This window comes from Amaranthus tricolor, chromosome 15, assembly GCF_026212465.1.
Source record: "Amaranthus tricolor cultivar Red isolate AtriRed21 chromosome 15, ASM2621246v1, whole genome shotgun sequence".
Lineage (NCBI taxonomy): Eukaryota > Viridiplantae > Streptophyta > Magnoliopsida > Caryophyllales > Amaranthaceae > Amaranthus > Amaranthus tricolor.
Window position 1 is genome coordinate 13,088,006 of NC_080061.1, and position 23,421 is coordinate 13,111,426.

The window sequence follows — 23,421 nt, forward strand, 5'->3', positions numbered from 1 at the left end:
ATGTATTGATAAGATTAAAAATGGTAAGTCATTATCCAAAATAAAATTCGTGTGAATTAAGTGGGACGGACAAAAATGAAAAATAGTGCAAATTCATGGACAGAAGGAGTATTACTTTCAAGTATTTGTTGAACTTGATAATCAAATCGATTATGCATTGTCATTCCCTAAGTTAATTAATCGAGAACAAACCCTAGGCAAGTTTAGGAATGAACAAATTGTAACTTTCATAATTCAATGATATCACAACTTCAATATAATTTGAATTGAACATTTTATAATTTCTCCTAAACAAAAACCCCCAAATGACAAATATCAAAACAAAAATGGCGTATGTTTAACTGGAGACAAGTCTACATAAACAATGGAAATTTACAACACTATTAACATAGAATACCAGCTAGATACAATACATTGCATAACATTCCGATTTAGATACACATGCAAGGGACGAAACCTGGTAAAAGTGAGACAACCTCTCCGACTCTTTTCCATAAGCAAGTAATCAACAATGTGGCTGGCCTTCACTCTTACATTGTAAGCGAAATGTGACCAATATTAACAATTGGTATTTTTAATAAAAATCCCTCAACTACTTCTACCTCAGCCAAATGGGGAGGGAACAGGACCTGCAAGAGCATCTGATCTTTTGATGCTTCCCATACCACAAATAATGCATCCTGGTGCTGATAGAGCTGCAAATTTAGCACCACAAAGATCACAAGCATCATAACCAATGGTTGATAAACGACTGAGGGTGGCAGCACAAAATTGGGAAGGATCTTCTGCAGGGTCGATTGATTTGTTAGTTAAACCTCTCTGGACACACAAATCAATCAGGCTCCTTAACTCTTCTTGTTTGCCTGGGGGTGCTTTAGAGAATAGAAGATCAAGCATCTGCTTTGAATAAGCATAATTTTGGACTTCCATGTTCCGTTTAATGGCAGTTCTTATACAGCTTATACGATGCTTTGCTAGAAGGGGCAATGAACCAAGATGCCGTGACAATCTGGCCATCTCATCTTTTGCACTAAGAGCACGAGGACCTTGAACTCTCTGTAGCCGTCCAATTTCCTGAAATTATCGCAGGGTGTTAAGTTTATGCAAAACAATGATCAAAAAGTGAACAAATATAAATCATGTGAGAGATGTTTGTGTCAGATCTCAGATGGTAGTGGCTATTCGCTTCAATTAAAGATTTCCTGCTGAAGGTGAAATGAGTTGATGGACTGAAATCCCACCCCAAAATCTCAGGCGACAAACTTTAGTTAAGGCAACTTTTATGCTGCATTTTTAATGAATGAATTACTTTGGAAAATAGAGCTTAATAATTAACCTGAAGAAGAGTAACTGCGATCTTATACTGAGCACAGATAGTCGCTTGGGCTTTGATATCAGAACCACGTGAATGATCTTTGGCTAAAGCAAGGAAAGCTTCATCAAAACAGGATAAAGCATCTGGGAGCTGATTTTGCTCAAGGTGTGCAAGTCCAATCTTAAAGCATACTGAAGCAGCTGCCCCACGAGGAACCTGTTCAAGAAGAGAAAGTGTTATATACAGTTGGAGAAAATCCCAGAATATCAGTACCATTCTGTTTGCACACATAATTTTCTGAAAAATATGGTATCTCCAAGGTGCATGACTGCAAGTAAAAACATATTGTTTAAGGAAGTACTGTATATTATGCACGTGAAGAAAGTTAACGAGATGGGAAAAGTTTCCCAAATATAAAAAAATGTTGAGAATTGTAATTTAGCCCCACTACTGCAGGAAAGGAAGATAATATCAAAAAACTTTGAGACTGATGTATGAGCTATAAAAGGTCGACAAGAGAGCCTCAAAGTGAATGCAATCTAAAACAATAAAGAAATTTGAGAAAGTTGGACAAGATACACTTACTTGTCCAGGACGTACAGAAGCAGGAGTAGCAGGTTCTGCAGGAGGTTTTTCAGATTCTGCCGCCCCAGGAGGAACGCCTAATACACTCAGATCCAAAGGTTGAGAAGAAATAGGCAGCTGCGAGACCTGAACCTGATGTGGTGGCTGCACCACAGTCTGAGCTACGGATTGTGGAGGGATTCCTCCATCTGGAAGTCCAAAAGATTCAACTGGAAGTGCAGGCTGTTGAGTAGCTTGAGGAGGTACACCACCATCTGCAAAACCAACACTGTTCACAGAGAAACTAGCTTGACTAGTCGCCACCTGCTGGTTTCCAGCCCCTTGAAAGTTTTGATCCAGTTTGGAAATGACTGTTCCTGGAGGAGCAAGTGAAGCAGCAACTTGAAGAGACGAGATAGTGTTCTGGAAGAAATCTTCAGGAATTGGCCCAGCATTTACCCCACCTCCCTTAACCGTGGTAGATGGCTGCACTAGTGTATCAGTACCGAACATATCCCCAGGAGCAGCGGAAATAGGGGGAGCTGACCCAGTGCTGGTTGCAGCCGAGGCAGGTGGGAAACTAAGGCCAAGGTCCTGAGGACCACCTGCTAATGACTTGGTCCTACCCATTGGCGGTGCCAAACTAAACTGCCTTGTGGCTTCTTTGATCTTATTGACATCAACGGTAGCGGATGCTGGTTTATCTCGAATTCTGATTTGAAACTTCTTAGTTTTTGACTCTCCCTCTTCATCATCACTACTATCTCCACCAGAAGCACCATACAAAGACCTCTTGAACTCCTCTTCCGCTTTTGCCTGCTCATCTGCAGCAGTAGATCCTGAAGGCTGTTTCATGAGTGTTTCTAGACCCATCAAAGAAGTACCCTTTGAATCAGCAGCAGCAAGTCCTTTGCCTGACATAGAATTTGCCAAAGTTGTGATCCCATTTGGCTTACTATCTCCACCAGTAGACGTAATGGCTTTCACCAGACTATCTTCCCTCACCTCAACAACATTGCCTCTTCCTTTTATACAGCCAAGATAAACACCAACATGATCCGTCACAATGGCAGGGATTGGCCCATCATCGGTTTTCATGTATGGTATTACCTCTGCAGCTAGTTCCCATTGAGGTATATCCTTCATATTTGTAGGTGTTTTGATTTCCCAATTTGCACCTCCCCATTCAGGTCCTTTAGGAACCACACTTTCAGCAGCAAAGTTTGCAAAAATTCCTTGTGTCCACCCAGTAGAACGAATTCGTAAAATTCTTTCACATGCTCTCCTCAACTCTGGATCAGCACCATCTTCTTCCAGTTTCTGGGCAAGACGTCTCATTGCACTAGGATTCAGGTGGCAAATAAATAGATCAAGCATGCTTTCATAGTCTGAAATAACTTCAAATGTTTCCTTAGCACTATCAAACTGTCCATACCTGCAATTCATGCGAAACCTCTATCAAAAAGAAAATACTTCACTAATGCAAATGTCAACAATATTCTAGCATATCAAAAAAATAACATGTCAGAAATTGTGCTGCCATTAAAACCTTCCATTACATAGTCCCAATATCCTGATCAACTCTTTCCTTTTTCTCCTCTTCCCTTCTTTCCCATAATAATTTTGAGATTTCAGTTCTAGCCATGGTCTTGTCCTTTCAATTGTTTACAGAGCCGTCTTTGGAATTTATTCAAATCATTTCTAACTACTCCCCCTGGACCCACATTATGCCCCACCTTACTCACACTTTAATGACCATTCTTAGACCCCTAAAATATTTACACAGCCGTCTTTGGAATTCATTCAAATCATTTCTTACTACTCCCCCTGGACCCACATTATGACCCCAGCCCCATCTCACTCACACTTTAATGGCCCATTCTAGATCCATAAAATGTGAAGAAAAATCCCACTATCTCATTTCTTATCGAAATGCCAAAAGATTGCAACCAAACAAATCATTGCCTAATACATGGTACCATAAAGGTCAAAACCATATGGTATGGAGCAGAGGCAGTGTATTGTCTCAATAACAAGAACAATTAGTTTAACGCAGTTCTTACATTAGGTAACTATCTTTCAAACTCATGTTTTCACAATGTTTGTAACTAAGAGGCATCATATGTTGCACAAGATAGATATCATGCACCAACCAAAGAAATAATGAGCTGAAATCTGGTGCCATAGAAGAGAAAATTTTGGACATGCAATTATCACTAAATGAAAGTCATTGGTCGCAAAATTCTCTAGAAACCGCAATCAGCATCTCAAAGCTAATTATTTAGTTTTAATAGGGATCTATGATAACAAATTCAACTCAACACGAGCTATCAAAGTTCATAACCAAGTTAAATTAAACCATACGACAAACCTATTGGTGACCGTAAATTGTAGATTTCTAAATTGATACATAATAGATGGTTATGTAACCCCAACCCTAACTATATGTGACGTTAATCCAGCCAAAATATGAGTAACCAACCAAAAAATCAAGCTAAATGACAGTTGAATTTTGAAGCTCGAAAATGAAAAGTTTTTTTCTCTTGACAACTCTTAATGTTGTGCATGAATACTTCAAAGCAAGCTAAATAACTAGCTTGAGAAAATACTTTCAAGAAAGCAAAAGAATGATTTTAAAGGTAAATCTCCCAGAAATCCCACTGAAAAAGTGGCAGAAAGGTGTCATTATAAAAATCCTAGATACGGAAATTGTAGCATAAGAAAGCAAAGACCAGTTCTTTCAAGTTGAGCCATCATACAGGTCTTGGTTTTGCATCAAATGTTCCATTAAGTCAGGCGAAAGCCTAGAATCAGAACTGGAACGACAAATAATAGGATTTTAGGTCAGCCAAATATGATAATGTCCCAAGCATTAGCTTTAAATCTCACACCATTAAGCTATCAGCCTAGGCTTCATTCTGTATGGCTTATCTGAACTTAACTGAATTTATTATTTTCATCTGAACTTATCTTAACTAATTGACCCATATTTGAACTTAATATGCGAAAGAAATACACCTTATTGACCATTATCAAAACTGTACTGAAATTATCTGAACATAACTATTGAGCCTTATTTGAACTTATTTTTCCTGAAATAAGTCTGAGCCTTATTCTCTAAGTGAACGGAAAACAGAGGAAAGCATTCTGTAAAGTATTAGTAATGATCCTGTAATCTTGATGCAAAACAAGTCATTTAACACAATCTTATGTCACATATCTAAGGTTCAGTAATTTGTTATTAAAAACAAATTAGCATAATGTTTAAGCAGCAGATTATATAAACCTGAATATTCTCCTACACTTTTCTCTAGTTCTAGTTATTCCATATTGTATGAGATGCCCCTCACACCAGCTACCTATTTTACTGTATATTTGCAGCTTTATCCCTAGAATTTTCTGGCAAAATCTACCATATCTTGAAATACTCTTCCCCTTGTCATTTCTACTGTCCATCTTTATTAGTTATTAATGATGATTATTATCTTGACTTTTGAAGCTAAGGTTGTGTCATGGAATAAGAATTGGCCTGCTACGTTATGTAATGGCAGTTAAGTAACTTGTTTGAGAGCTGCTGCTACGTTAAATCCCTATTAAAATTTCATCAATACCCATTGATTTTAATTATAACATAAATTATAATTGCTCATAAATTTTAACGATTAAACAAAATAATTAACTATTAATTAATTATCAACTTAAAGTATCTCATAAATAGTGTAAAAACAAGGCCGCATCGCATAGTGTCAGCCGTGCTGTAAAGTTTTCAAAAACAACGAAATGATGTTAAAAGTGTAAAGAAATTGCACTTTAGGCCATATCAAGGGGTATTTTACGGTTTTGACTGATATTTAGGCATTAGAATAACCACATTACTCATGTTACCGCATCATCGTTCCGCTACCGCAATCGTGATCGCGATTGTTACCGCATTTTAACACTATGACCTCATATAGTGCAATTATAATAGTTATGGACAAATTATAGCATAATAATAGTTCAAATACGGTAATTTGTCCTCATTTTAACACTATGACCTCATTATTATTACAAAAATGTAATTATAAGTTCAAAACTGCCCTTATGTGTTTTGTTATTCGAAAATTCACACAACGGTTGCAATCCGCGTAATAACTCTGCATTAGCGGTTTTCCGTAACACCATGACCGTCGCTGCAAACGCATTTGCAACTATGGTTTATTTACATGGGTTGCATTCATCTTGACAGGCCCAAAAGCATTCACAAAATCTGATTGTCTCAAACTTTAAGGTCTTCTTAAGCAAAAGCAGGAAAGTTTGAAAAGTCCTAATACCAACATTGATTATCTTTGTGGCATAACTTTGACTAAATTTACAAAGAAATACTCCATCCCAATCAATTTACTACATATCCATATTTTAAAATGGGTCCCACCACTCTTTTTCGTTCTCATCCACACATTTCTTCCCTCTTTTAATACCATCCACACAGCTCAAACTATTTGTCTATTTCCCTCAACAAACCAACCATCCCTTAAAAAAAAGTAAATTTTGCTACATTGCGACCGAGTGGCAACAATTTATACTTTGTAGGAACAAACTTCCAGAAGAAAATCGCTCAAGGGTTAGAGATTTCATTAGTTACTTCAGAAAAAATAAATTAAAAGAGGTAATGAAAGACGGACACACCCAATAAAAAGTTATCTTGATTAGACTAATGGTAAATTTGCATAGATAGCAGCATGCAAATAAAACCAAATATGTATGTCTCTCACTGCCAGCAAAAACTTATTGAAAAATAATATCAAGATCGATGAGAAACCAGAAACAAGAGTTATCAACATACTTGATACAGGCATATCCCAATTCTCGAAAGCGATGAAACAAATGAGATGTCGGTGGACATCGAGGATAATCCCTTGAACGCAGAAATTCATCTTTCAACACAGACAAAGCAGTAGAGAAACGAAGGGCCTTTATAGCATAACTTCCCCTCAACACCTAGGTAAATTAACAATAAAGCTCATGAGGAAAAGAGACATACAAATAATATAATAATAGCATATCTTCAAATTATAATTCGATAGTCACCTGAGTAAACTGTGGACCCGCTTGGGATAATGACACAGCAAGATCTCCACAAACTGGAGAACCTCCAGCTAATATGTCAAGAGATCTAGGAGTAATCCGCAAGCTGTCAAACCTTTACACAAAAAAAAAATGAAACATGTCAGATCGAAAATCAAAACAAAAAGGAAACAAGCGAGGCAGAGACACTAAAGAGCTTATCAAACAGCAAAATTAATTTTGAAGCTCTTAATAGCAAGAATTGCTCAAGAAAAAAAGTACAAAATTTTCCAATCCATTAAAATTAAAATTCAATCATCATGTACCTTGATGTTATCTGGTATAGTGTTTCCGGAAGGTCAAGCTTCTGCGCAAAGTATTGTTGCATCGTTCCAAATCCAATAAGAAGAGGCTCAAGAAGTCCCACAAGACAGCTTTTAATCTCAATTTTCTTCTTCTGTCTGGGATTCACATCAGTTGGGTTTGCTAGCAAAAATCGATCATTTAAAGCACCCACAAGAACTGCAGTAAAGATGTAAAATATATCATATTTCTGAGATATATTCCCAGGGACAATGGTTGATAAAAAAATATAATAGAACTGTTCACACTGACCCAGCGTTTTTATTTCTCTTTTGGGAGGAGAGCAGTTAGTCTCAGGAGTGCAATATAACAGTTATAAAGTTTATACAAGGCAGACAGCCCGATGATAAATTAGTCAATGAACAAACGTCAAAATATTCATCAAGTATATTAATGGTCATGGGCAACAAGTTTTCGCTCATGTGCTCCATCTTATACTCCACTGCGGTACATTTTCAAACGTTTATTACAGAATTCCCATTTGCATGTTACAAGAAATCAAAACTAAACACAAAAGTAGATACTAGTGCAGCAGTGAAGACAGCATAAGTATTAAGTAATGCAAGTTAAAAAAAACCATATGATAGGATTCAGAGACAAAAGTCTAACTCTTTCTCTAGTCTACAAAGGTGCATGTTAAAAACTGTTTATACATTGGTTATGGACTTTCGAACCCGAAAATTTCGAAAACATAATACAGATTAATTGTATAAATTATGAGTTCTTTCGACCATTCCCGTGACGTTATTTGAAAGGTAATAGAAGTAGTTAGTAATGAAGAACATTACAAAATAATTTTTTTTTTTTGCCAAAGTCACTGTCACGGGCAGATGTACATTAAATTAATTTTGTCAAATGACAGCATTCGACTTATGTACAAACACATATTCATAAAAATACTAACAAGTGTAATGGATTCGTTGGTAGAAGCTTTGGTGTTTGACAGTAGGGGCGCAGGTTCAAGTCTCAACAAAGACATTTTACTAAACTGATTTTTTTTCAACCTTCAATTAATGCCCCACGGGATCTTTTTTATCAAAAATCAATTCACATTTTTCAGCCTCTCCTCTCCATTTTCTGAGCTTCATCCAATCATCCTTCAAAACCCTTACCACAGAACCTGCCGAAGCTAGCCAGCCACCGACTTTAACTGCCACTTCATCCTTCACCGTCCGGCGGCAACTCCACCCAGGCAGTCACTGACCACCCCCTGAACCTACCACAGCTAGCCACCAAACCATGTATATACTTTTTTTCTTTTTCTTCTTTCCATAAGTTTAAAACTTGTGCAATATTAATTTATTATAGATTTCTCATTTCTTTGAATGTTTAACGTTAAACATTGTTTATTGATTCATGATTGATGACGATATAATGCCCCAAACTACATTTGTTAATCAATTTAGGGTTTTGGCTTACTTGATGGTAAATTCATAATTTAGGGTTTCATATTTAATTTGTTGGAATTTGTTAATATTTTAATTGATTAGTAATTTCATTTTACAATTGATTTAGGCAATTTGTTTGAATTTCTTGAAATAGGACTTTAGATAATTGATTTAGGGTTTGTTGGCAATACACTTTTAAGATTGAGAGGATGTTGAATTTATTATTATATTTTTTTTTTCTAGGTTTTAAGATTTTGATGAATCTAGCAATTAGGATTATTGATTTTTTAGAATTTATTTGAATCGGGTCTTAATAAATGGTGAATTTGTTTGTCATTTAATTAGTTTGATAATGTATTTGGTAATTTTCTAGGTTTTCCATTTGGTGAATTATGATTCATTTAAGTCTGGGCAATTGCAAGCTATAGATTGTTGTGAAATGAGGAAATACTTCTTCCCTCTCTTTGTCTTAAGATTATATCGTTTTGCTAAATTCATAACTCATTATCAGTCAATATGAAATTACTATGATCGAAAATAACAAATAGATTAAATAGTGTTAAAGACATTAAAACATTGTTGGTAAGATTAAAATAATGATTAAATGGTCACATCATGTGTTGTTTTCAAAATATGAAAACTCCGCTGAACAATTGCGTTAATCAAATAACGTTGAATGTGAATTTGTCATTTAAAAAACTGACATCACTTCTTTTTTCCTAGATTTGCCCCTAGTGGTCACTGTTGCAGTTAACCCTTTAAATATACTCCTATGTCTCTTTTATAGACAGATGTATGGCTTGTACTTTGTCTAAGGGAAAAGAGCATGACTAGTGATCTTACTACTGCTCCCAACTCAAGACTAATTTGCAGGCATCATCTATCTTAATATAGAAATAAAACATCATATCCTATAGTAATCACATGCCGAGTTCTAATACTTGCTAATTGTCATGCCTCACTAGGCACTACTCACTACACTCAAATTAACCCATGTTTTCTTAAACCTTCTTATTTGACGGTTCACTTTTCAATATACAATTTCAAAACCCTAGATTGCACAAATTCTAATGAAATTTCAACATCAACTCCAAATTATGGTCAATGGGTAAAGAAAAAAATATTAGAGACCTAGTCAACGGACAGATCAACCATATTCCAAGTCTGCACCAAGAAGTCACGGGTAAAGCTAGGCTAAAATGTAAGTCCAAGCATCACAATAAAAAAATGAGATTCATTTTTGCTCATGTCAAAACAAGACCGACGGATTTTCCTTTTGGCATTGACACTGAATTATAAACAAAAAGAATTAATCTGACAAAACCAAAAGGTCAAAAGATTCAGATACCTGCATTAGGCAAGCTAGTGGATAATATCGTTCTCACTTTTCCATCCCATCCAAGCACACTGATAGCAGTAGCAGTAGAAAAAAGTAGAGCAGGACCAATCCATAATAAGGATCTGAAGTACCAAACAAGTTAAGTTCAACAACTTTTGAAACCTCAATATTATTAAGATACTACACCAGAATTGGGGGAGAGAGGATTTATCAAAGGATATTGTAGGGAGCCCTCTATCAAATTTTGTTGAGCTACTAGCCAAAATCTCCAACTCTGCAGAAGCAATAAGAACTCTACGAGTAGTTAATATCCCAGCCACATGACCTCTAAGAGTTTCTTGCCAATGAACCTGCAATAGAAATTAAATAACCAACATTAGCATCACCAAGCATAGCTCTCGTGTGAAGCAACTAATGCACGCATGAAGCTATAAAAGTACTTTCTTATTAATACTAGATCTTCTGTTCAGTTTTAGAATATTTTGATTCAATTAAGTGGTAATTTCTTAGAGTCGTTTGGAGTACATAATTGATTTATTAATTTGCAAGAAGAATGAATACTTTCTTTTATTGAGATTAGGAGATTGAAGAAGGGCTTAATTGGACGTAAAGCAAGAAAGATGGTACTGCAACAATGCCAAAGCCTTAATCCCAATCTATAGGATCGTCTACTTGACCCAATGTAAATCGACATGAGTGATTGTTGGTCAATGTAAGTCTTTTCCATTCATCCCTATCTAGCACTTTTTACACATGAACTAAAAGTCCACTTCCAAAGACCATCTACATGTATTCTTTTCCTCCATTGATTGAACCCAATTGGTCATATCATTCCTCACTCATATCATTCTTGTAAGATCTCTCATATACCAATTTTTACTTTAGTTTCCTAACAGGTGCATGTTATATTAGGGCCATAGGGTAAAACCAAAGTCGCATCGTATCGCGTCAGCCGCGTTGTAAAGGTTTCAAAACAACGAACCGATACTTTCCGTGATGTAGAGGTGTATAAAAACTGTGTTTTGGGCAGTATCAAGGGATATATTATTGTTTCGATTAATGTTTAGGTGTTACATAACCGCATCAATCTTGTTACCGCATCACTGTTTCGTTACCACAATCACAATTGTTACTGCATTTAGACTCTATGATTAGGGCTACTGATTGTGTGAAAAAGAAGGTAAAAAAAAAAGTGCACAAGTTAAAAGTTTCAATGTATACAGACAGAAGAAAGGATGAAGAATATATGGCACTGATAGCAGAAGAAGGAAGAAAGAAATGAAAGAAAACAGATAGAGAATAGAATACTTGCATTGTGTAATGGACAGCATAGAGCTCCCTGAGCTCTTTGAGTAGCTCAGTCTCACCCTACTAATCATAGAAAAAGCAAGGTCTATCGCATCACATTGACAGCGTTGTAAGAGTTTTCAAAATAAACAAATCGATATTACCTATGTTGTAAAGGTGAAAAAAAAACGTATTTTGGGCTGTATCGATGGATATCTTATGGATGGATATCTTATGGTTTCGACCGATATCTACGTGCTATGGTAACTGCATCACTCCTGTTACCGTATCAGCGATCCGTTACCTCTATCGCAATCGTTACCGCATTTTTACATTATGCTACTAATACAACACTACAAATATACTACAAGCATGAAGTAAATATATTCCCCCTTTGATTATATAACTAGTACAGCATTAGAGGATGCTCCGCCATAATACAGCTCATCATTCGTAACCGAAAGATTACAATGTATAACAGATTTTTTGTTACTCTTGGGTAACAGATTTCTTCCCTTATCTAGAATATACATGTTGAATGGTAGGCTTGGGCCTTCCTTCATCCTATGTTACTCGAACTTGGCCATTTTGTCGCCTCAATGGTGTCCGGTACGGCCAATATAGATACCGGTGTTGGATACGTGTCCGGTACGTCGGTTCGAACATGGGCTTGACATTTGAAAGGTAGAGGGAATTGATTATAATTGTACTGTTATAATTGTGAATTTTTCAAAACCCTAGATCTGAAAATTAAATCAAGGGTCGAAAATTAAGGCTTATGGTCACCCAATTGATGAAAGTGCACCAGAATCATCTTTATGTACATCATCGTCATTCTTAACGTCTTCTCCATTGTTTTTCTGCACTTTCTCTATCTGTATTTTTCTTCATCATAGACCATAATGGGTAGCAAGACTTAAAGGCTGAAAGAATGCAAGAGGTCACGTGATACTAACAACTACTATTTTGTTATTGTTCTATTTTTTTTATACACTTGACAGCTATTCATATTTATTTTATAGTGATACAAGTTGACACCTATTTTAGTCATGTCATCCAACCAACCCCCTCTTTGTTTCATTCTCCCCCCACTAAATTATTTATCTAGTGTTACTTTTAATTCTTCTAAAGCAAGTAAACTAAAAATAATGACGATCAATTGATCCTACATTTAATTTTTATTGATTATATATATTAATGAAAATTTTTTCCAATATCCCCGTATCTGTATCCAATACTAGGACAGTGTACTTGTATCCTATATATTCAAAAATGACGTATCGGATACTAGGATCCGCACCCGTATCCGATACTCATACCCTCATACCCAAGTCCTGGTAACATAGCCTTCATCCATCACAATGCATTTCCTTGTTGTCTTTTGCATATGATAAATCCAACACAATGATTATTTCAGCAACTCTTCAATATGCACGGCTCCAAGACTCCTTCCTATCTCCTCGTTACAAATTCTACCCAATAAAGCACTCATTCATCTCGACATACACGTTTCAGCTACACACATCTTTTTAATGTTGATTCAAGCCTTCAAGGTATTTTCAATGAGGCGCACTTAAGCTGCAACTCTTTTGTTTTCATCTGCACCCTCTTTCGCAAAAATCATCCCTAACTTACAGTATAACAACTCATTTCGATAAGGTGTGCACTCTTTTGCTTTGCACCTAGGCTCTAGGATACTATTGAGCCTTTGCTTCTGAGCATAAGGTCTATAAAAAAGAAAAATACCTGAAGTACTATCTCATTCACTTTCAGCTTGATTGACTTCCTCCCTTCACCTGTTGTTGATATATAATGGCCATGGCCATGGCCATCACCGTTGGATAGGCGATATCCCTGCACAAGCTTTGCCAAGGCAATCTGATTTCCATGTGAAGCAAACATCAAGGTTGATTCTACAGTCGAAAGAGACTGACGTTAGCAAGATGTTCTCAATTGTATATAAATTAAAAACTCAGCAATTATTACCTAATGGAGTAGAGAAGATACGATCAACTTCAGATTCAAACATAAATTGCACTGGGCCCTTGACAGAACTTGGGGCAGCATCTGCAGCTAGATCTGCAGTTGGATTTTCTTCAAGAGCAGCTTTGTTGTTTTCATCAAGTTCATTAGATGACCTTCCAGGAAGTTTATATAAAGCAAGTCCAATCTTATCATTTTCGAGGATAGCAAACTGGTTGTCATCAGTGCCAATGAACGCTGCATCTTGACCTAGATCAACATAATAATCCCTTAATGAGAATATTTCCATCCATAACTGAATTAGGTTTGTATATAAGTATATAGATTAACCTTTGACTGTGCTGTCTTTACTATTTGCCAATTGAGTATCAGTATTTTCTCTGTAGAGAACAACTTCATTTGCTGCACCACTCAGCTCATAAATAACAAGAAATAAATTCTGCTTCCAACTGTACACAATGCCCTTTGGATGATGTTCAACATTGCTAGGATTCTGAAAGCACCAAAATAAAGATATTTAAAAAGCCTATATGACATGATCATAAAAGATGTATAAAAACTCAACTAAAATCAATTTTGCATATGAGCCCATTGTACTACCGCAGTGTAAAGCTTCTTGTAAATACTGTCAGCTCCAGAGCACAGATTATATGCCATCAGATTTACACCTTCCAAGTAAAACGCCCGAACAGGATAATGTAGAACCCGATTTGCTTTATTGAAGAAATTAAGCTCCAGATGAAATGGCTGAAATGCAATATAAATTTCAGACAAACTCAACAGAAGTACAAGAGAATCCAGTTAGCTTGTGTCAAATGGAAGAAGTACCTGACAAACAGGAAAGTTTTTGAGATGGTTACTAGTATCAAGTACGGTGATGAGAGGCAAACGAGCAATTGGAGTGCTTTTGGCATGCCCCTCCAGGAAATGCTGTGATACAATATGGAAAAGAACATAATACATGGAGGAATAAGTATCAAGAGAAAAATGCTTCAAATGGAATAGCGTCCCAACTAAGATCTTGCGCTTAATAATAGTACATCAAACAAGCAGCAGTAAAGCTCCAAATCTCTGACTTCGTCGGAGCTTATCAAAAGTATCAACACAATGTTACAAACTTGATTATGAGTATTTGCATTAGCTAAATCGATAGAAAACTAACAATCATGGATCTGAAAATCATCATAGAACTTCTCCATTTTTCAATCAACTGTATAACATCTCAATGTGGCTCATCCATGCAAAAGAAAAAGGCAAGCTATGGAGGCTAAATTCCAGACAAAAGGGACCAAAGTTAAGAATAAAAATGCCATGAAGTCACTGATAAAGATAGATATGAGAAAGAGCAGCAACATACACTGTACAAAAAGGCCTTTCGCGCAATGTCAGCAATTGTAAGCTGGTTTTCTCTGGCATACATAAAGAAAAAGTATACCAAATCAGTGAACATAGATTTTTAAAAAAGAATTTTAAAAAACAGAGATGCATCCCAGATGGATCAAGCTTCCTGGCCTAAATTAATAATGCAACCATTTTTCATTTAGACAAACAGTGTAACACTGCCTCAAAAAAGGATCTTATAAAAGCGTAAAATTTGTGTCCATTACAGTTGCTTTTAGTTTACGATAAGCTAAAGCAAAAAAGGTCATTCGACTATGTGTAATCTTATTTGCGTGGAGTAGCATATGGTGTTTGCAATAAAGGGTCAAACTAAAATAGCCTCTTTGTTATTGCAAGGGTAAGGTTGCCTACATCCAACCCCCATAACCCACCAAGAGCCAAGTGATATTGGGACAATGTAATGCTACTGTGGTTATTGTAGGAGGGTAAAATTATACACTACAACCCACATAAATAAGACCAGCATTTCTCACACCTATTTTCCATTTGCCCTTGCCCAGCTCTTATTCAAATGGGTTGTGTAACAAGCATAGCATGTTCATGGACTTTTTTACATGATGAATTTATTTGAACAAAATAAGTGTCCCTTTTATAGCATGATTTTTAAAGAAATATTCTGCTATCAAATACCCACAGATTAATTCTTCACTGTTGGTTTCACAACACTGAGTTCTGAAAGCTTCATGCTCATACTTCTCATTACAAGATTCATCTTTGCTCAAGTCTGTCTAATAGAATCCCTTGCAGGCTCTTATTGGAGTAAACTTATAATACATTGACATAAGTTCTTAAACAGTTGAACAATAAAGCTACTTCAGCTATCAATATAAACAACCTCTCAACAATGTTCATAAGTGAATGACATGAAAAAAAAAAAAGAAAAAATAAGATATCATCTTCACCCACCCTTTCGAATGATGCTCTTGCAATTGTGCTTGCAACTGGTGATCAGCCAACACTCCAGAAGAACCCAAGGCTGCCAGTTTTTCCTTCAAAACAGATGCTGCAATAAATTATCGAACCATAAGTATCCAATGGCCATGGAAGTTAAAGGTTATCAACTCCATGATAAAGCAACATCCCAGATATCAAATATGTCTCATAAACACCAAAGAAATAGGATGCAATTGATACAGTGCATTTTGGAAAGGCCTCCAATGATCACAAAAATAAACAGGTACCACCATGTTAGAAGGATAAAAGGCACATTATATGGATCGGGTAATAATATGCAAGATCACATAAATTAGCATGTACCTTTAATAAAGAATTCCAACAAAAAAAGGAGGGATACAAATTACAACCACATGACAATAAGCTTTCTATAAAAGAGCTAAGAACCAGCTACAAACTGGAGATAAATATAATTAAAGTCGAAACAACATTCTTTACATTTGAAGCATTAGTCTGGCACTAAATGGAAATTTATTAGAATGTTTCCCTGCACAATTGTCTCTATTAACTTAATGAACTGGTGTCATTAATGCAGAACCTGCTTCAAATACACCAAGCACGAATCTTCAAAAGTGTTAGCTGTATACACTCAATCCATCTAGCATCATTGCCATGGTATTTCTGTTCAAATGTCAACTTCGACTATTACAGCAAGAAAAACTACCTTCATAAGAAACAAACACTAAAAATTTCTAAAAACCAAATTAGGGAGAAAGATGAATTGCTTTGGAGTTATTGTTCAATGATGATATATGACCCGCAGTGTAAAACCCTAAAGCCTTTTATTAGTCAATAAAATTGCAAATAAATTATATCTTTAAAAGGTTAAGAAATTAAGATCAAAAAAAGCTCTAGATTCCTAATAATAAACTCTAGCTCAGCATGTATGTCTCTCTGTTTTAGTAAATTCACAGGAAGAAGGCAGATGAACATCTCAGTGAAAGTTATTGACAAAGCATAGAGAAGCTAAAATATCACTATCACCTGAAGATCCCCTTGCACTTTGGAGAACAGCAAAGAGTTGCTTCCGCCCATCTCTAGTGAATGCCCTATTTTTCACATTGTCCATACTAGCCATTTTCTGACAAGACATGAAACAAACCTCCATTTATGATAAAGAATTATGCAAAAAAGATAATCACATATTCATATATTAGTAATGAGCCAAGAAAATATCAAAATGATTACACTCAACTGCAAACAGTAATGTCGCCATGTTCAGCTTTGTATGAACTTCAAGAGCTTTGACACGTGGTAAAGGATAAGCAACTTCTCCACCCTGCTGAGATAGAATCTTTGGAATGTCGAGGGTCTCAATTGCTATACGAGAGCAAGAGAGAAGACATCAGAAAAAGAAAATGATAAAAACTTCAATAGAAAGATCACACGAGGCAGTGGCCACAGAGAACTGTTGCAGAATAAAGATTCATGGTTGAGTAGAAGCTAGGATGGAAGACTCACAAGAATGTATGTGGAGAGCAAATAAAATTGTAAATTACTTTTTCTTACTTTTAAATGTAACAAACCAATTCTGTTTTCAAAAGTTGCCTTGAGACTAACATTTACAAAAATCTTTACCAAATTCAGCAAATTAGAATATTGTTTCTCAAAAGAAATGAAGTGGATTATGAGTGGTGTTCCACATTTAATTATAGTTCAATTCATTTCTGATCATAGCCTATATGACTGAGCAACTACAAATTTTTGGCAGTGTAAATTTTTATTCAAAAAGCAAACATTAATTAAATAACAAAACTCATTGGAGGTTAGGGATGGTGCATCCCTGAAAAGAACAAAATAATAGCTTAGGGACGAGGCATCCGTGAAACGAAGCAGATAATTACATTAAGATTCTCCATTCATTCCTACAAAGATCATCTAAAGCAAAATCTGAAACAATCCATTGGACTTAGCTCAAAATGTGGCTAGAAACTTGGCTCTCAGTCTCTCATTCAAACTACATGTAATGGATGATCACTTTTTAAAACCAAATCAGCAATAAGATAAGATAAAGAAACAACTAACCAGCAGACTCAAAAAAATTTGCTTGCATAGGTGCTCTATTAGGATTTAGGATCACCCGTGTTCTCCAGACTTGAAGAGCACCATCTTTGGATAATGTAGCAACCATCCGCAAAGCTGGAAGCCAAGCAACTGAAGTAATAGGTTGCGAACCCACTTGTGTTCTGAAACAATATTAACAAAATAAATTATAGTGTATCACATAATGTCATGATAATACATATTACACAAGGATGAGAAAGGAGGAACTTGAACGAAGAAATGGCAACGCATGTATCACCCAAATTTTTTCGATTGCTTGAATTAATAATAGCTAACCCAAAATAAGGCACAAGTACCTTAGTATAGGTAATGAACTCAAAGATTTATAATTCAACAATAGGAAAAAGGAAAATAAAAAGAGCCCATACATCCCAATCATATTTGGTCGCTCTGTAGACACATCCCAAGCCAAAAGTGTACCCCGCCTGTCACCAACAAATACCCATTCTAATGTTGGATGGAAAGCAAAGGCACCAGCACCAAGTAGCTTTATAGTATTATCAACTGCAGCATCAGGTAAAGGTAAGGCATATCTATATCCATTTACATTCAAAGCAATCTAGAGAATAACTTTCTCACGTTGTAAAGTGTAGAGAACTGCATATGTGTGAATGTTGTAAGCTCTAATCAATCCTTCAGCATAGGCTACATACTAAAATCAGTCACCAAATAAGTCAGAAAGCTGCTAACACACACCAGCAAAAAATAGAATGAGAACAATATTAAGCCAGTGGAATTACCAAGACTGGAAGTCGGGGGTGACAAGCAAGATTCACAATAGGTTTCTTCAAATCAGTCTTTATTTTTGTGGGTGACCTGCCTCCCTCAATAGTTCCTACAACTGTATAAAGAAAAACAAGATAATTTGAAATGCTAAACGTAACCACCAGTATATATTTAGTCAGAAAATCTCCAACATGCACTAGAATATTTTCTCAACTCTCAAACAAGGATGTCGCATGTCTCCATCTGAGTATAGTTGCAACATGAATAAGTAGAGAACAATGAACCCAGTCTAATGCAACTTATGTATCTTTTTACCCAAAGCTACTTTGTCTGATAAGATCAGATTAAAAGGTGGGCAATCTGTCACTGGGCACAACAAACTTTCAGTAACAGTTCTAGTATTGAAAATAGTTACAGGAACAACCATACATAAGAATCATGCACTTGACATGACAATAAAAAGAGCTCTACACTTAAGGTTTAAAGAAGGTGGTAATATTTAATGTTCATGATAAAATGTAGTTTCCAGATAAAGCAAAGCTTCTGCCATTTCTGCCAGTATAATATTATTCATACCCACATTAGAAATACCAATATCTATACAAATAAAAGGCAACAAATGCATTGAAGCTAAAATAATAATGAATAACATCCTTGAATTCCAGGTCAACTTCAACAAACCCTCCCCATATAAATATTGGAAGAGCCTTACAAATACCATACTCTAAAAAACTACTTCAGAGGCTTAGAGACAAACAAACCTGTTACACTCATCCTCTTGTGAAATCCAAAAAATACAACAGGTTGGAGAGGGGTAAGGGCCATATGAACTTCAGAATCAGAAGAGATTGGCTCCGTTTTTTTCTCCGGTGAATGCAGAACGCATGTTTGCTCTGCATCAAAATCACAGGAGCGGATGGTAGAGTCCTGTAAGTAAAATTCTTCATCAGCATATGACAGATCAACAATAAAACTTTCATTTGTTAAGGATACAAGGAACTCAAAATTTTGTTTTTTTGTCTACCATCATGGTATTTAAGGATGTAATGCACATTATACACTAATCAAGTGATCTAGTGGTCAAGTGCATAAGCACAAGAAATTATCATATTGACAGAGAACAAAGATGGAGGTCAGGCATTTCAAGGAGAGCTATGAAGTTACCATGTACTCATACGAATGTCCAAGAGTTTCAAATTATTCAAAAGAAGCAAAAGGTTCAAAGCCAACAATAAACTTCAAAGTCCAAACCCACTCAAAACAAGCATTTTTGACACAATTTGTTAATGTTAGCTTGTCACAACACAAACATTTTGGCTCATCTTTAGGGATTTAAATAATTCAATCAATAAATTCACATCTATATTATGAAATTGTGGTCAAGGATTTCATTTGGACATTATATGGGTCTTCAAATGATAAAAAGGATCAAGCCTACGGTAAAAGTCCAAATTTAGCTTTTTACTACAAGAAATATGCTTTTGCTTGAAAAGAAAGGAAAACTAGATGAGTAAAGCATACTAGTTAACACAAAATTTGATATGCTTTGTCTTATACTTACACTTTGTCTTATACTTAGATCCAATAGTGGGCTACAATATTGTGCTCTTGTACTATTATCCTATATAGCAAGTCTTGTATGAAACTGTCTCGTGAGACGAGTCCATATAAGTAGTTTATTTCTTCAATTGATCACTTTAAGATTCTAAGTGATCACTTCAGGGTTATAAGTGATCACATCACGATTATAAGTGATCTCCCTAAGAATATACAAAATGATCACTTTAAAATTGAAAGTAATTACTTTAAGCTTATAAGTGAACACTTTAAAATGGTAAGTGTTCATTGGGTCAGCCACTCAGCCCATTAGAGATGGTCTTATCGTGATACCGTCTTATTTGAAAATTTTTGTGTATCCTATATATGGCAGAATAATAAAATAATAAAAATGAAAGAAGTGTGTGATATCAATATTGAACATGTTTCTTGATAGAGACTCGCTATCTCACTATCCGTATCCTCATCAAGACTTGAGTGTTTGTCGATTGATTAGGATTGATAAACTAATTCTGGATATGTCTTGTTAAATAATATTAAAATCCTTTCAATTCTTTTAATGTGTCTTAAGAATAGAGAATTCAATTTCCTAGCATTTAAACATATAGAACTATCATCAAAACAAGGTCACCAATTTAACTCCAATTTACCTTGGTCTCTTAAGCATGTATATGCTGAATTTAATTCACACATCAATATATTCAAAAGCCAAAATCAAAATTGTAGTTCTTGTTGAATTCTTTAATTTAGTTCATACATCAATATATTCAAATCTGACAGACAGATCTAGGCAGATCTATGTTAATAACAGTTCACGGGCAAAAATAACATAATGTAAAGTACCAAAGAAGAAAAATGAAGATAAATTACAACACAAAATTGCAGAAAACATTGGCTGGGCTCAGACCAAGCATAAATGGCGAAAATGCATGAGTAAAACAATGTGGAAACTGGAAACCAATGAACTAAGCACCTTAGTGGAATCCGCAAACGACAGTCAGAATATCATATCAACAATATTGTACATTTGATGACAAAAAAAATCGTGAACATTACCTCAAGAATAGCAACAACAACATGGCCACTGGTGGGACTATACGCCATACGAACAACAGGAGAACCAATGTCAATAGTAGAGATCTTACTCCCGGTAAGTGCATCAAATTCTACAACAATACATCAAATGAAACCAAAATTACAAAAGTACTTGCAATATCAATCATAAAAACGGTGGATTCATATTCAAGTAAATCAATTACCAATAATATATCTTCCAACAGCTGCAGCAATTAGGGCTAAAGTAGGATGAAATGCAGCGGCATGAGGCTGTAAAGGCTTCGCCTCTCGACCTACATGTCGAAGATCAAGATGTTGAATTGTTGCCCACTCCATTTTTGAGCTATGTTTCCTGCATATTACATCGATTTGAAGAGCTTGTTACGGAATCACTACGATTTATATCGTATAAAATAAGTAGATCCATTAGGGAAGTGAGATGAATTTGAACAATTGAACAGTGAATTGCGATATTACCTGAAAGATAAAGGTATGGAATATGGATGATTATAGTCGGGGATTAGGGCTCATCTGGAAGTTAGGGAAGAAGAATGATCGAAGCAAGATGAGCTTTGGAGAAAATATGGAGTACTACGAATTTCTGTTGATTTTCAATTTTTTGGACTATGGCTGCTTAGCGCAAAAATAATATAAAAAATTAAACACAAATTCTCCTTTGTTGCAGTCTATCAAGGAGACGACTCGAAGTGAATCGGCTCAAACTTAAATAATAGGAAAAAAAATATCAAAAAATAAAAAATAAAGCTCGAAAGTTTAAATATGCCATGCGGTCTCTCTATTCGGTTTATTTTAGGAATATTTTAAATGTTAGGTACGAACTTTTACAAAAAATTAGTGATAGAAAATTTTTTTATAAATTTCACAAAATAGCATTATATTTTTAAAATTCAAGATGTCGTAACATTATGTATTAAAAAATGTTTGATTTCTCGTTATTTTGGGAATTTTCTTTTTGCCCTTGTGTTATTTCCTTATAATAAAGTAGCCTCTTCTCCTTCCTATCTTCTTCTTCTTGCATTCATCTACTTTCATAATGTTATGCAACTTGATTTCCAAAAGTATAATGCTTTTTTATGGAACTTTTTCTAAGATTTGCTACCATTAGCCTTTTGCAAAAGTTCGTACGTACCGCGTACAAAATCCACTACCTTATTTTCAGCTTTCTCCTTCTTCTATTCTAATGTCTTCATATGAGTCTATTCTTAGTGGAAAAAAACATATCTGTTGCGCTTCATTTGCTGCGGTTTTCTTTAGACGCAGCATTAAATAGCAAAACAAAAAAAATATGATACAAATGTTGCGGTTCACCTGATGCCCACAGCATATAAGCCCTTATATGCTGCGGTTTTTTGTAGCCCGCAGCAAATAGCTAGCACCAGTTATTTCTGAAAAATTAAAAACCCGCGTTTCAACGTTCATTTGCTCAAAACCCTCATGAAACAGTTTGTAACACCCCTGAATATCCGACCCTTTAACGAAACCAAAAACGTAAAGGACGGGAGGAAATTCGGGTGTTACATAAAAGAAAAGGAAAAGAATTTAGATAAACGTTAAATATTAACTTTAGGTGAGTGGAAATTTTGGCAGCATCTGCCTTAAAACTGTGCGCCTTTGTAGAAAAACAAAAGTTAATTTAGAAACTAATAAAGTAAAGGCACCAACAACCTATCAAAGCTATGTCACGGCGGAATGATTCGTTGCCGGCTTCTCAAATCAACATGCCAAGCATGGATCGTGGTTCCAGTGTCGACGTTTGCGTTTTAAAAAGACTTACTCCTTAAAACCATACAGAGTTATAAACTACGCAGCGGAAATACAAATATACAAGGGAGGACGCAAGGCCTCATAACAAAACATATACAACCAAAGTTTACAAAAGATAACAAAAACTACAAAATCGAAAGATAGCAGTATGACACAGGGTATGCTTCGCCCTCATCACTCTCCCCAAATGCAATGCAATGCAAAAGAAGCTCCAGTACCTGCTACGCTTGTCTATGATCCCCCTGCTGCTCGACATTAGACCAAAGGCCAATGTGTCATAGCAGGACAATCATAGAAAGTCATCTACAAACAAACATAAACACAAACACGTACACGTCAGTAACTAGCATTAAATATAATAAGGCCAACTACTAGATAGCATTATATCATAAAACAACATAAGATGATTTCATAAAACGCAAGCACAGATAGTAACCGTTTATCGGCCACTTATACTTCTTAATTTCATCACGTGCTTTCCAACCCGAACCATGTGCTCTTGGGTAAAATGCATGTCTTTACGCTCCTCTTTTCAAACATAAACTCTTGCAAAACACGCATAGTTTAACTCGACCAAGGCATAAACAGAATAC

At 35.6% G+C, this 23,421-nt stretch overlaps 1 protein-coding gene across 1 annotated transcript; it reads right to left on the bottom strand.

Moving 5' to 3' along the window:
* Nucleotides 1–225: 225 nt before the first annotated feature.
* Nucleotides 226–21,766, bottom strand: LOC130800673 (uncharacterized). The gene is made up of 25 exons (XM_057664262.1): nt 21,521–21,766; nt 21,247–21,395; nt 21,044–21,153; nt 19,192–19,357; nt 18,445–18,545; nt 18,284–18,356; nt 18,073–18,208; nt 17,666–17,826; nt 16,836–16,960; nt 16,625–16,721; nt 15,593–15,689; nt 14,643–14,694; nt 14,114–14,215; nt 13,886–14,032; nt 13,616–13,778; nt 13,289–13,534; nt 13,049–13,215; nt 10,237–10,365; nt 10,025–10,142; nt 7,252–7,447; nt 6,950–7,061; nt 6,705–6,859; nt 1,901–3,314; nt 1,337–1,531; nt 226–1,074 (listed from the first exon to the last, which is right to left on the bottom strand). The coding sequence occupies exons 2-25, from the start codon at nt 21,377–21,379 to the stop codon at nt 604–606; spliced, it is 4,866 nt and encodes a 1,621-aa protein (XP_057520245.1). The 5' UTR covers nt 21,380–21,395; nt 21,521–21,766; the 3' UTR covers nt 226–603.
* Between the last annotated feature and the right edge of the window lie 1,655 nt (nt 21,767–23,421).